This window comes from Capsicum annuum, chromosome 2 (assembly GCF_002878395.1).
Source record: "Capsicum annuum cultivar UCD-10X-F1 chromosome 2, UCD10Xv1.1, whole genome shotgun sequence".
Lineage (NCBI taxonomy): Eukaryota > Viridiplantae > Streptophyta > Magnoliopsida > Solanales > Solanaceae > Capsicum > Capsicum annuum.
Genome location: NC_061112.1, coordinates 53,549,343 through 53,562,610, shown reverse-complemented (window position 1 = coordinate 53,562,610; position 13,268 = coordinate 53,549,343). Strand labels below are relative to the sequence as shown.

The following is a 13,268-nucleotide window of genomic DNA, read 5'->3' as shown; positions in this document are numbered from 1 at the left end:
TTTTTATAATCAATTAATTTATTCGTAAACAATGCATATTATTTTGAATAAAACAAATCAAACACTCAATAAAAAATAATTCCAGCATAATTTATTCCTTCGTAACCTATCCCAACATAACGTATTCCTTCATAACTAAACACCAAACGACCCCTAATACAATCACCCCTAACTTCCTTATTATTATTACCTATAACATACATGATTTATTAAACGAAAAAGGGTCAAAAATACCCCTAAAGTATTTGAAATGGATCAAAAATATTCTTCGTTAGTTTTTTTTCTCAAAAATACCCCTCCGCTAGGTAAAAAAAAAGCTACGTAGCCATGCCACATCACCATCCACGTGTAAATTTTTTTTTTTAATTACTCTTAGGTTTGAGTAACTTAGACAGCGGCGTGCTATGTATTGTTTTGTTCAACTACATAAATGGAGATTACTTGTTGATTTATCTCTTTAATGTCATCGAGATCATCCTGCTGATTTTGCTCTGTTCCATGAAGTTGATAAAGATCAGTTGATCTCCACGGATGACTTGGAGTCTAACTGTATTGAGTCGCAATCTATGCTTGAATCAGAATCAGAACCTTCACTACTAAATGATACAAGGAGGATGAAGTTGGTTTTCGAAAAGTTGATTACGCTGCCGCTGGAGGATCTCACTGACACAAACCATGAAGCTTCCATGAAAGAAGCTTTGACCATACTTTCTGCCAACCTATCATTGCTTACAGACGAACAAGCCAAACAACTGTTCGAATTTAAGTTTGACCTTCCAACCATTATGTATAGCTAGAGAGATTGCTCTCAGATTAGAATTGACTGTCGAAATTTCTTGGCCGAATTTGAAAGAATTAACTCATTATTGAAAATTTCAACCGTAAATTGTGATGTGGCATAGCTACATGACTTTTTTACCTAGATAGCATGTTTGGTAATATTAGGGGAAAGGGTGTCTTTAAGTCAAATAAGGGCTATTTTTAATTCATATAGTCCATGGAATTTTTGAACCTTTTCGTTTATTAAATTTATTAAATGATTGAAAAGGGTGAGTCCGCTCGTCCGATTCAACTCACTCCATTTTCATCCTGTGTGGTACCACTAACCACACCACATTTTCTTGTCAAAAACAGTGGTGAGCTAAATTGAATTGAAGGCTCAGACTCCCTCCTATCGATTTCATAAAAGCAACGGGAAGATAGAAGATATTGATGGGTACGTTGGGGAAAGCAATCTACACAGTGGGATTCTGGATCCGGGAAACGGGTCAAGCCATTGATCGTTTGGGTTGTCGCCTCCAAGGCAACTACTATTTCCATGAGCACCGTATGTCTACTCTATCCGTCTGATCTCCTCTATCAATGCACCATTCATTTTTTTTTTTCAAATTTCAGGATTAGAATTAGCACTTTCAATTGTACAAACCTTGCTAATCTGTGGTGTAAATCCTTTTATTTTCACTACATTTTTTGATAAATTTTTGTACATGTCACCTACTAATTGAGTTTAAGGCCTTAGTTGTTAATTATGGAATCCCTCTATATAAAACGGGACAGAATAGAGTGGAATAATTATAGAGCATCATGTATCTGGCCCAACTGTTTTGCCTCATAGCACAAATTATTACCATTATTTGGAATAAAATGGGTAAGAATCGAGTGAAGTGGTAACATTACCATTATGAAAAAAGAAAAAAAAAATTGAATGAAATGGTTTACTGATATAACAAGTGGAGCGAAATGGTTACAGAGAATTTATAGAGCCGACTCTGACTAGATTTTTATTGAGGTGTAGTTGATTGATTGATTGGTGTATGTGGCTGACTGTTGTTTAAATTAAAATCTATTAGTTCTCTTGGCATATAATTGAATGTTGAGTGATATTAAAATAACCAATGGAATTAGTGACATTGAGGTTTCATTCAGCTGGAGAAAGCTACAGTCTGATTACCCTTCCATTCATATGTCTTGAGGTTATGAATGCCTCCAAAAAACAGAAAGGTGGATCTCACTTTTTGATTTCACTAGCGTAACTTTATTTCCTGACAAGGTGATAATTTGGGGACAGATGAACAGTTGAGAATCTTTTTCTTTTCCCCAGAAGAACATTGTCATGCTAGCATAGAATAGGACTTCCTTTCTAAGTTAGGAGTTTCTTGTGAAACGACAAGGAGTAAATTAGTCTCACATTCTTATTCATGTTAAATCTTATTAGGAGTAAATTTCATCCATGATCACTTAACTTTGCATCTATTACGCAAAAGTCACTTTTCTTTCATTCATTTCATCCATGATCACTTAACTTTGTATCTATTACGCAAAAGTCATTTTTCTTTCATTCATGATCATTTAACTTTACTACGGTCATCACAAAAGTCACTATGACTGGATTTTATAATAATTCCCTCGAAAAAATGATGTGGCAACTTTAATTAGTTCTTAATTTTAATTTAAGTGAATATATAATATATTACTCAAATCTTGATCTTTTTATATATGCACAACCCAATTTTCCTTATGGATTATTTAATTAAAGAATACCCATTTCTTAATAGAGATTACCTAATGAAGACTATTTCATAAAAGAAAAATTGATTGATATTTTTATGAAATAAAATTATGCTTATATATTTTTAAAATCCTCTAAAGTTGAAACATGTGTTGGTAAATTATTTTTTTCTTCTAATATTATGGCATGTAGTTGATAAAATTATTTTTGTCCCCCTAAAATTGTGACATGCAGTTGATAAAATTATTTTTTTACATACATTTTTTTTCTTGCCACTTGAGTCTTTGCATTTGGTGCATCATAATAATACGATAAACTACTCTATTTATTGAGTTTGTCTTTATATTTTTAATTGTTTGACTAATCAATTAATTCTCTTAAAAGTTTTTATTATAATATTCAATTTCTGATAAATTACATATTGTTTAATTAATTTAATTGATAAATATAAAAATTAGATATCCTATAATTTATTTATCTATTAAAGTACTTATAGTTTATAACTTTTATTAACAAAATTGTACGTCAATATAACATTATTTGTACAAATTTTGACAATACTTATTCAATGACACAACTAAAAAGATTTTATTTTAAAACTATCTTTAGCATGTTGATTTATCTTCAAATAATTAAAATAATTTTTTTAAAAAAATAATATCATATATGTATTTCTATTTTATGTGTTTTGAAGAATTTATCTTGTTTATTACTCTTTTTCGATGCACCTTTTTGGCAAATGAATGCGATATTATGAAATGTTTCATAAAAATATCAACCAAATTTTTTTATGAAAATAGTCTTCATTAGGTAATCTAATGTATTAAGAAATTGGTAGTCTTTCATTAAATAATCCACAAGGAAAATTGGGTTGTGCATATATAAACAGGTCAAGATATGAGTAATATATTATATATTCACTTAAATTAAAATTAAGAACTAATTAAGGTTGCCACATCATTTTTTCGAGGGAATTATTGTAAAATCCGGTCATAGTGACTTTTGTGATGACCGTAGTAAAGTTAAATGGTCATGAATGAAAGAAAAATGACTTTTCATAATAGATACAAAGTTAAGTGACTATGAATGAAAGAAAAATGACTTACAAAGTTAAGTAACTATGTATGAAAGAAAAATGACTTTTGCATAATAGATACAAAGTTAAGTGGCTATGGGTGAAATTTACATATACTTGGATACTGCCTAATAGCATTCGTGCATTCTAATTGGCTAAAAAAAAGTGAAATCCTATAAAATCATTGTGATCTTGTTCATTCAGGGAAACCTAAAAGTTACAGCGTGTTTGATCTAGTAAATTTTAAATAAAAAGAATTGATTGCTTAACTCAGTCAGTCATGAGAAAAATGTCGTAGATGGATTTCGTTGAAAAGCTTGAGTTCGATTATCCAAAATTTGCAATTCTACTTTCCAGTGTTTGCCTACAAGTTTCCTCAAGGGGAAAATTTTACTGTTCAAGAAACTGATGATAATTTTATGATGCTGGATTATTCTTGTTCTGGAGAAGAAGAGGTGTGCCTATATTGAAGTTGGACATATTCTTATCTGTTATATATCTAGATAGATGTATTTATCCTATTAGAGTAATGACTCTGATGACTGCTGATAAAATGTAAGTACTTGTGGCAAAACTATTCTGATATCAATATCCCCATATGTCTATGGGTAACTGGCTTTTTATTGTTGGTAGATTCTCCCAACTGCATAATTTGGATTTTCCGTTGATCAACACTATTAGACTTTTAGACTCCGTGCGACTTTATTGCATGAGACACTCAGGATTACTGTGTTAAATTATTCTTGTATATGCTCATCTTTTTGTCACATAGAAAAGAACCAAATGGCTTGGCACCTTTGGCTGTAATCTTGAGCATTCCTTGGTTATTTTGTATAAAGAGTCAGGGAACAAATGATATTTCTCTGGATTGGTCATATTTGAAATCTTATGCTCACAATCAACAAGTTTTGCCATCTGATTTCTTGATTGTGATCTGCTTTTGCATTATAAATGCCATATTCCTAGGAATTATTTCCTTTTAGTACAATATATTCTTACCTTTGGTCAAAGTATTTATTTTTCATTTTAAGTTTGAATATTTGCTTGTCAATGTGCTCCAAAGCACATAGGCTATGCTCCTGCATCTTTTGACATTTTCCACTTGTTCTTCCTTGTTCCAGTGTCAAGGCATAGAACTCTTATGAACTTGTTTAACAAAGTACCAATGGTTGATAAAGATGCTTTTGTGGCCCCCAGTGCATCTCTAATCGGTGATGTTCATGTTGGACGTAATGCTTCTATTTGGTATGGATGTGTTCTACGAGGTATGCTCCGTTTCCAATAATATGATAATATATATGTATATGCACAAAAAAATTCTAGTAAATTAATTGCCTGGACAAAGCTGTTGCTGCATTTGGCAGAATCCTTCTTTATGTTCTCTCTCCCAGAGATGCATTTAAATCATACCTATTGATTTGGAAACATAAAGATAGTCAGCACTGTATTTATCCTGGAGACATTGAAGTGACCCCATCATCAACAAATTGTTTGATGTTTTCTTCCAAATACTTTCTTATTCTCCACCCCAACCATTTTCCGGTGTTTGAACAAGTTGCTGGTTTCATAACCTGACAGCTTCAACCACACAGGAACTCCCTTAATGTTTTTGCTTGGCCCACCTCTATCTCAGTGTTCCGCTGTGGCAGTGCTTTTTTCCCAATTCTCGAAGTTCTCAGACGAACGAAGACCTGTGCGATTTCATCATTGAAAGCACTGTAAAAATAGCTATCCTCCTTGTACACAGGCTCCATGAAATTGGAAAACTGCCCTCTCAAATCTCAATCTAGTGAAAATTTAGTAAAATGCAATCATATCTGGTTAGCTGTAACATGTCTGTTGGGGGTCTTTATTTTTAAGACAGGTGAAAGTGGGATTGAGGTGAACATCGTGTTATATACATGATTGTTAAGTTAACCAGGCGTTGCAGGAATCTGGAGATACAATAAGGGGTCGTTTGGTAGAGTGTATAAGAATAATGTAAAATACGGTGTATTAGTAATATTTGCATTAGTAATGTTGGTACTAGCTATGCTTGCATTAGTTATGTTGGCATTATTTCTTATACACTGTTTGGTTTGATGTATTAGAAATAATATTTCTTGAATAGTTTTTATAAAAAAATATTTCTTTACAAAAATGCCCTCTACACTTTTAGTTTTGTAAAACGAAATGAAAGTTTAATTCTTTCAGTATTTTTCGTTCAACAGTTTTTTTTCAGCTTTTTTTTTTTTAAAAAAAAAAAGTAAAATTCTTTTTCAATTTAAATTGTAAAATGCACAATTTTTTCAAGGTTAATCCTTTCTTCTTTTTTTATTTTGTTTTAAAACACTGTGTTCTTTTTTAAGGTAAATCCTTTTTTGTGTTAATTCTAAAAACGCACAATTTTTTTTTTCTTTTTCCAGTAAAAGCAGTACTCCAGTGTTCTCATTTTTAATATATAAAAATTCAATATTCATTTTTTTGTTCGATTAATTAGCATATTAATTTTTTTTATTAGAAATCTACAAGCAAAAGAACTTGGGAAATATTGGATTTGAGGGGCAAGGTTGTCAATATCAAGTTAATAAATGTGTTGAAACCCTTTGTATTATTAATACATAGGAAAATGGTGGTATTAGTAACACATAGCTTAATACACAATAGAGTGTATAACTAATGCAAGCATTAGTTATACATAGGGTGAAAAAATGTACCAAACAAGGTACTAATAATACATTAAAACTAATGCAAGCATTAGTTAGACATAGGGTGAAAAAATGTACCAAACAAGGTACTATAATAATACATTAAAACTAATGCATGCATTAACTTTTCCAATGCACTCTACCAAACGACCTCTAAGTGTTCTGCTGGATGATTAGTCTTTTTTCTTATTCTTTCAGTCCTTTTTACACTCGAAAGGAGGTCAAACTTTCCTGAAAAGTAACATTGTTGTTAATTTTCAAGTAGAGTAATTTTTTACTGCAAGCAACAATTTTTTTCCAGTTTGCCAAAAGATGACAAATCCCTCTTTAGCATTTCAGAATAACAGTTAGCATGAAAAGATATTGTATCCTTCTGCTCTTGTAATTCTTTTTTTCAAATTTTATTTTGTATGGTAGTGTTTTGAGATGAGTTTAAATGGAGGATTATGATCAGAGAGAATATAGATGACCCAGCTTGTTTATTACTGACGGGTAGTTGTTGTTTATTTGTGCTTTTGTGTAACTAATTTTGGATACACAACCATAATTTTTTATTTTTTTTTGAGAAGGTAACATATACACACCAATAATGCCAGTCTATCTTTGAATTTGCCTTTCTCTTTTCACAGATTCCACGTACCAGGGGCTTGTTTGAGTTTGGATCAGTTTAATTTAATTAGGTAAACTTTGTTGAACTTGTTTGTATTGAACAAGAGGTGTTTGGTTTATGTACAATAACTATTACTTCTACGCCTCAATTGCAATCTAGTTGGGTTCAGCTATATAAATCCCCACTATCCATATTACTCCAATGCAAAGCCGTTGCATACCATTATTTCAAGAAATTAGGTTCCTTATATTAGTGTTTGGTTTATATATATATACAACAACAACAAACCCAGTGTATTCCCACATAGTGGGGTTTGGGGGGATAAAATGTACGCAGTCCATACCACTACTTCAAGAGAAAGTAGAAAGATTGTTTCCGATAGACCCCCGGCTCAAGACAAGGAATAGGTTTATATATATATATATATATATAATATTTGTGAATTGTAAACAACCATATATGCAAAAGTGATTATTTCTTCAACTATACTACGAATCCCTTAACCACATAGTAGAATTAAGTCTGCTTACACTGGGTTGACGCAGAGTTGGAACTTTCTTAAAGAGCCTATACCTTGAATCCTTCAAGGCCAATCATTCAACGGACAGATTTTCACTATAATCTCACAAAATGTCTTTTAACCTCTCAAGCCAGTGTTTTGTTATTCAATCTCTCTTACTGTCTAAATATCAATCCAATATTGTGCGCGACCTGATTTTAAACAAAGTTTAATTATACTTGCACATTGCAATCTTTGAGTATACAGTGTTTTGTTAGTATAATATGTGATTTCTACGCTGTTAGAAGATGATGTCTCATGTTCAATACATGTTGCCACGTTGTCCATGAATTTTGGCTGATGGATATCCTCCCATCCCTTCTGAATCTTGATTTGTAGGTACTTCTTGTTTCTTCCATATTGTCATTTTAGTCAATTCCTAGCTTCTTTATTGTCACGACCCGAATCGGGACCCTGGCCGTGATGAGCATTCTCGAATCGTGGACGCCCTTTATCTATCTGGTAATCATGCACAATATTCATATAATAAAAGATAATGCGGAAATAGAAATCTGGTCTGAATGTGATCATAATACTGAAAAATTGAAATCCAAAATATATCTGGATAATAATAATGTCTGACTCAGTCTGCGAAATCTCTACTATGAACTAAACAAAATTGTCTGAAAACTGGGACAAAGCCCCCAGTAGACCAAAACATGACTAAAGATAAATATCTGAAAGTAAACAGGCCTTCTGGAATATAGAAGGCTCACCCCTGCACAATCTGCTCTGCGATCTGAAATATCTACTGTTTATCTGGACCCCTAGACTGTGTCTCAAAACTTGGAAGGAGGGGGATCAGCACAAATGTACTGGCACACGAAGCAATCCAAAATAAAGTATTTGAACATATATATAATAGATGAGAGCAATTTTCATCAACACATCACGTATAAAATAGCTTCTGAAAACACATGGGCATCATTCAAAAATCATAAGACATTCTTGTCAAAACTCTTTCTGATCTTTGTATTACTTCTGAGTTAAGTGGCACTTCCCTACAAGTCTGATATTCCACGGGCTGTATGAAATCCGCCATTGACTCGGCGGGGAAGCCTCCAACCCAAGTGTGCCGCAAGGATTGGAGTGTCTGAGTCTGATGCGCCACACGACACTTAAGCCATCGTATAATAATATACCCGGATCAACAAATCACGGTTTTGGGCAATGAGTTGTCTGAACTCACGCCTTCTTCAGGGACCACCTAACATCTCTTTATGCCCAATTTTTAACCTTTTCTGAACAGTATCATTCTGAAATTTCTTAATCATGAAAGTCTGATAAAATCTGATTTCTGAACTAGTCTGTGTCTGTTATGGCATTTGTCTGAGTTGGTATCGTTATACCAAGACTTGCAAGTCCTATTTCTGAGCCATAATGCATTAAGCATGATCTTTCATAAAAGTGTAGTTTCAGACCACCCAAACATATAATTTGCATAAAAGATTTCATGTTCTGAAACTCAAATCAAAACCATGCAAAAACTTTCATCAAACATATGATGGTCATGTGCTTTTGGCAAAATTATGCACTCTTTCGTTATATGTATATTCAACATTTACAACCCTCTCTTTCGTGTTCAAAATCGTATTCCAAACATAGCAAAGTCAAAGCATTTCATATCATGATTTTTTAAGACGTATTTCAAAACAATCTATATCATGTGAAACATGGGAAAATTACATCAAGAGAGGGATTTCATGTAAATCGTGCTCTCAATTCATATTTCAAGGCAAAACACATATACATATACATATAATTTTCAAGTCACTTTGGGGGAAAGCCAAAAGGCTAAAACAATATCATTTAAAGCTTCTAAAACATGAATATGTACATGAATTGAAAAGCTCCTTTCTTAAAACATGATTTCTGTGCCCATGAGAATTTAGGAAAACCCCGCGTACCTCTATTTAAGAAATTGAGGGATGATCCTTGAAGCCTACGATGTGGGGATTCTAAATCTCTAATTATCTTCCAAAACCCACTGTTGAATCTTGAGTTATTTGGGATTTTTGTTGGAAACCCTAAGGGGTGTTCTTGAGAGAAAATTTGAGAAAAGGATTATATTTTGATGAATTGGGGGCTAAATCTGGTGTTATAGACAAAATTTGGGTGAGGTGAAATGACTAAAATGCCCCTAAGAAAACAAAGTCGAAACTGTCCCTCAGTTGACAAACTGACAGGCTGAAGTAAAACGGGTATAACTTCTTACTCAGATGTTGGATTTGGATGAAACCAGTTGCATTGGAAAGAAAACTCAAAGAGCTTTCATTTGATAGGTAGCAGCTCTCCCAGTTCATTATATTCAGAGTTATGATCGTTTGAAGTTGACCCTGAAATGCTGAAAACTAGGCAACAAGCTATGCGTTTTGCTACCGTTTTGAAATCCAAACGCAGCCTTATGCGTTCCGAAAAATTTCGAAACTTATCCGAGATGTACTATGAGCTTGTCCGATCGTAACTTAACTTGAAAATCTAAAAACGGAGGTCGGAAAGGTTGAAAATTTGTATCCCGAAGATTGCCAGCTAAAATGACTCTAAGTCCTCATTACACTTAGAAAATTTTTCAAGTTTTTAAGTCTAAGAGCACTCTATTAAAGGCTAATCCATGCACGACTTTTACGGGGTGTTACATTTATGGGCAAGGCCATGGAGCTCTATTTTGGGCTGTAATTGCTGATCTTGCATCAATCAAAATTGATTTCATGTATTTTCCTTAGTTTATTTTCGAGTTAACTTGATGGACTCTAATTAGTAAATAATATGATTTTCAAGTTAACTTGATCGATTCTAATTAGTAAATAATATGCCATCTCATCTGTAAACAAATTAGAACTTTTCTTAGTCTTTGATGTCTAAACTTCATCACATATGTGTTATCTGGCCATATGTGTATGTTTGAGATGTGTGTCCTCACTGTATGTGAATATAGTGACTTTCTTGCACCCAATATTTATTTCTTTTTAGTTTGGTTGTTCTTGCTCAATGTGAAAGTTCCAAGCAGGTGATGTGAACAGTATTAGTATTGGAGTGGGAAGCAATATCCAGGACAATTCCCTTGTTCATGTAGCCAAATCAAATTTATTTGGAAAGGTTTTGCCAACAATTATTGGCAACAATGTTACTGTAGGTGAGAACTATTTGGCAAATCAATAACATACACCTGCTGGGAATATTTGCAGTAACCTTGGTGGTTAAACTTTGAAATCTAACTTTGAAGGTCATAGTGCTGTGTTACATGGATGTACTGTTGAAGATGAGACATTTGTTGGTATGGGTGCAACTCTGCTTGATGGAGCTGTTGTGGAGAAAAATGCAATGGTCGCTGCTGGTGCCCTTGTCAGGCAGAATACGAGGATTCCTTGTGGAGAGGTTTGTGGTAACTTCAGTCTTAAGTTATTCATTTTGTCATCATCTTAGGTATTTCCACAGAACACATCCGATTCTGGCATAGTTTTTTTTCTTTTGTTTGGGGGGTGAGGGGTGGAGGTGGGGGATTCAAAGACTGGCATAGTTATTAATGTAAAGATGGATTTGTTTCTTGTATATTTTGATGCTAGTTGCTATATCATGCAATAGGTTTCTTATGTTCATATACATAAACTTCTGAAAGTTGTGGCTTAGATAACTTGACTTAGGACTTAGGACGTGGCTATAAAAAAATTCCCGAGGTACAATCCTTTTTGAGTTCAATTTCACGTTCTCTGCCACCTTTCTATTTTGCCAACATAGTGTGCTTACATTTTTTGGGATGCTAAACTTCGAAAGACAATTGATTACCTTTAGCTTGCTAATAAATGTTGTTTGGGTGTTCCTTTTCATAAACAGATCTGGGGAGGAAATCCAGCTAGGTTTCTGAGGAAGCTCACACAAGAAGAAATTGCTTTTATCTCAGAGTCAGCAGCCAACTATTCTAATTTAGCACAGGTTCATGCTGGTGAAAATGCAAAAAGCTTTGATGCGATTGAATTTGATAAGGCGTTGCGGAAGAAATTTGCTCGCAAAGACGAGGAGTATGATTCTATGTTGGGTGTTGTCCGTGAAACACCTCCTGAGCTCGTCCTGCCTGATAATATCCAGGCACCAAAGGCCACTTAAGTGTGGATCCAAGTTGATTATCTCTTGGATTTTGTGGTGTTGGCCAATTTCTTTTTTCGTTGGGCTGAAAAAAAGGAAATTACCCACGTTTCATTTTCAATAATTAAAGTCAGGCTGGAACACAAAGATTTTGTCCTGGTTTCCGGCTCTTGCATTGCCTGTGCTGATCCTGTCACCGATTAGAAGCTTTGATTGTGGATCAAGTACCAATTGTACCGTAGAGCAGATGGTTGTTTTTTTTCAATAATCAATTTGAAGCCAGCAGATTTTCCTCCTCAATCTCATTTTCCTCATAGATAAATAATCTACCATTTTTTTTGTAAGAAAAAGCAAAGCAGGCAGTCCCGTTTGGTCGATGGAGTTATACCCCCTGCTACACATGATATAACCGAATATTGCAAATCGAGAAGGTTGACTTCTGCGTTGCTTTGGCATTTTTTGTTTTTTTGTGTGTTCTCCTACCTACATATTCAAGTGCCCTAGGCTGTATGTATTTGTCGCACTATATGCTAAATTGCTAAAAAGTTTTTGAACATTGCAAAAAACTAGAAAAATAATCCTTCATTAGTGACATGACAGATTTCTAGAAGAAGAAACTCGGAAATTGAAGGAGAGGTGTTTTTAAGTCTTGAATGGAGGATTTGTGACATTAATCAATTTAAAGTGTCAAATATAATTAAAAAATTTGATTAGGTTAATTGTGGAATTGATTAATATTTTCTAAACTTTTTAATCTTTTCAAAAATACAAATTAATCCACACCCACAAAACTTCCTTTCCTCTGTAAATCAATCTCTCTCTCTTCTCTCTTTCTCTCGATAGTTTCTCTCTCTAACTTTTCTCAACCAACCACTTTTCAAATTTTTCCTTCAATCTTGTGCAACTTTAATCTCTGGCAACAAATAGTTTTGAGTTTTTGCCCATTCCTTGTTTACTTTCAACCGTCAGTCGACGTGACAACATTCTCCAGCGACAACAACTTCTAGTTCTTCATTGTTTCTTTTCGATTTTCACAAGTAAAAAATTAGGGCTTTTAAGCTATGACGAAAATGAGGAACTTGATTTGTTGGTATTTGTTATTGTTTTATGTTTTTTGTTATTTTTTTTAATGTTTGTTATTTTTAGTTGAATTTCTCATCTGGATATATCTGCTATTGTTGTTTTTTAATAATGAATAAAACATGTAACGTGAATCCAACAGATGGGTATTTGTTGCAACATATATGACTAATCTGTTGCACAGATTAGTAATCTGTTGCAACATATATGACTAATATATTGCGCAGATTAGTAATCTATTACAACATATATGACTAATTTGTTGCACAGATTAGTAATATGTTACAACATATATGACTAATCTATTACAACATATATGACTAATTTGTTGCAACAAATGAGTAATCTATTGCAACATATATGACTAATCTGTTGCAACATATATGACTAATTTGTTGCAACAAATGAGTAATCTGTTGCAACAAATGAGTAATCTGTTGCAACATATATGACTAATATGTTGCAACAGATCACTCATCTGTTGGATTTGTTTTATAGTGTTGTAATATGAATCCAACATATGGATCATCTTTTGCAACAGATTAATCATCTATTGCAACAGATTACTCACTTGTTGCAATAGATGACTCATATGTTGGATTCATGTTGCAGGTTCTATCCATTGTAGCAGTAGCAGATACACCAAATAAGAAATTCAACAAAAATAA

The 13,268-nt window shown here is 33.3% G+C and overlaps 1 protein-coding gene across 1 annotated transcript; it reads left to right on the top strand.

Moving 5' to 3' along the window:
- The first annotated feature begins 971 nt into the window (after nucleotides 1-971).
- LOC107858511 (gamma carbonic anhydrase 1, mitochondrial) lies at nucleotides 972-11,975 on the top strand. The gene is made up of 5 exons (XM_016703188.2): nucleotides 972-1,327; nucleotides 4,706-4,849; nucleotides 10,448-10,573; nucleotides 10,664-10,815; nucleotides 11,272-11,975. The coding sequence occupies exons 1-5, from the start codon at nucleotides 1,213-1,215 to the stop codon at nucleotides 11,539-11,541; spliced, it is 807 nt and encodes a 268-aa protein (XP_016558674.1). The 5' UTR covers nucleotides 972-1,212; the 3' UTR covers nucleotides 11,542-11,975.
- Nucleotides 11,976-13,268: the final 1,293 nt, after the last annotated feature.

Bases quoted from the DNA above. Each gene is read 5' to 3' on its own strand.
- LOC107858511 (XM_016703188.2), top strand. From the start codon at position 1,213: ATGGGTACGTTGGGGAAAGCAATCTACACAGTGGGATTCTGGATCCGG. The intron at 10,574-10,663 runs GTGAGAACTATT...CTAACTTTGAAG, and splicing joins TGGCAACAATGTTACTGTAG to GTCATAGTGCTGTGTTACAT. The intron at 10,816-11,271 runs GTTTGTGGTAAC...TTTCATAAACAG, and splicing joins CGAGGATTCCTTGTGGAGAG to ATCTGGGGAGGAAATCCAGC.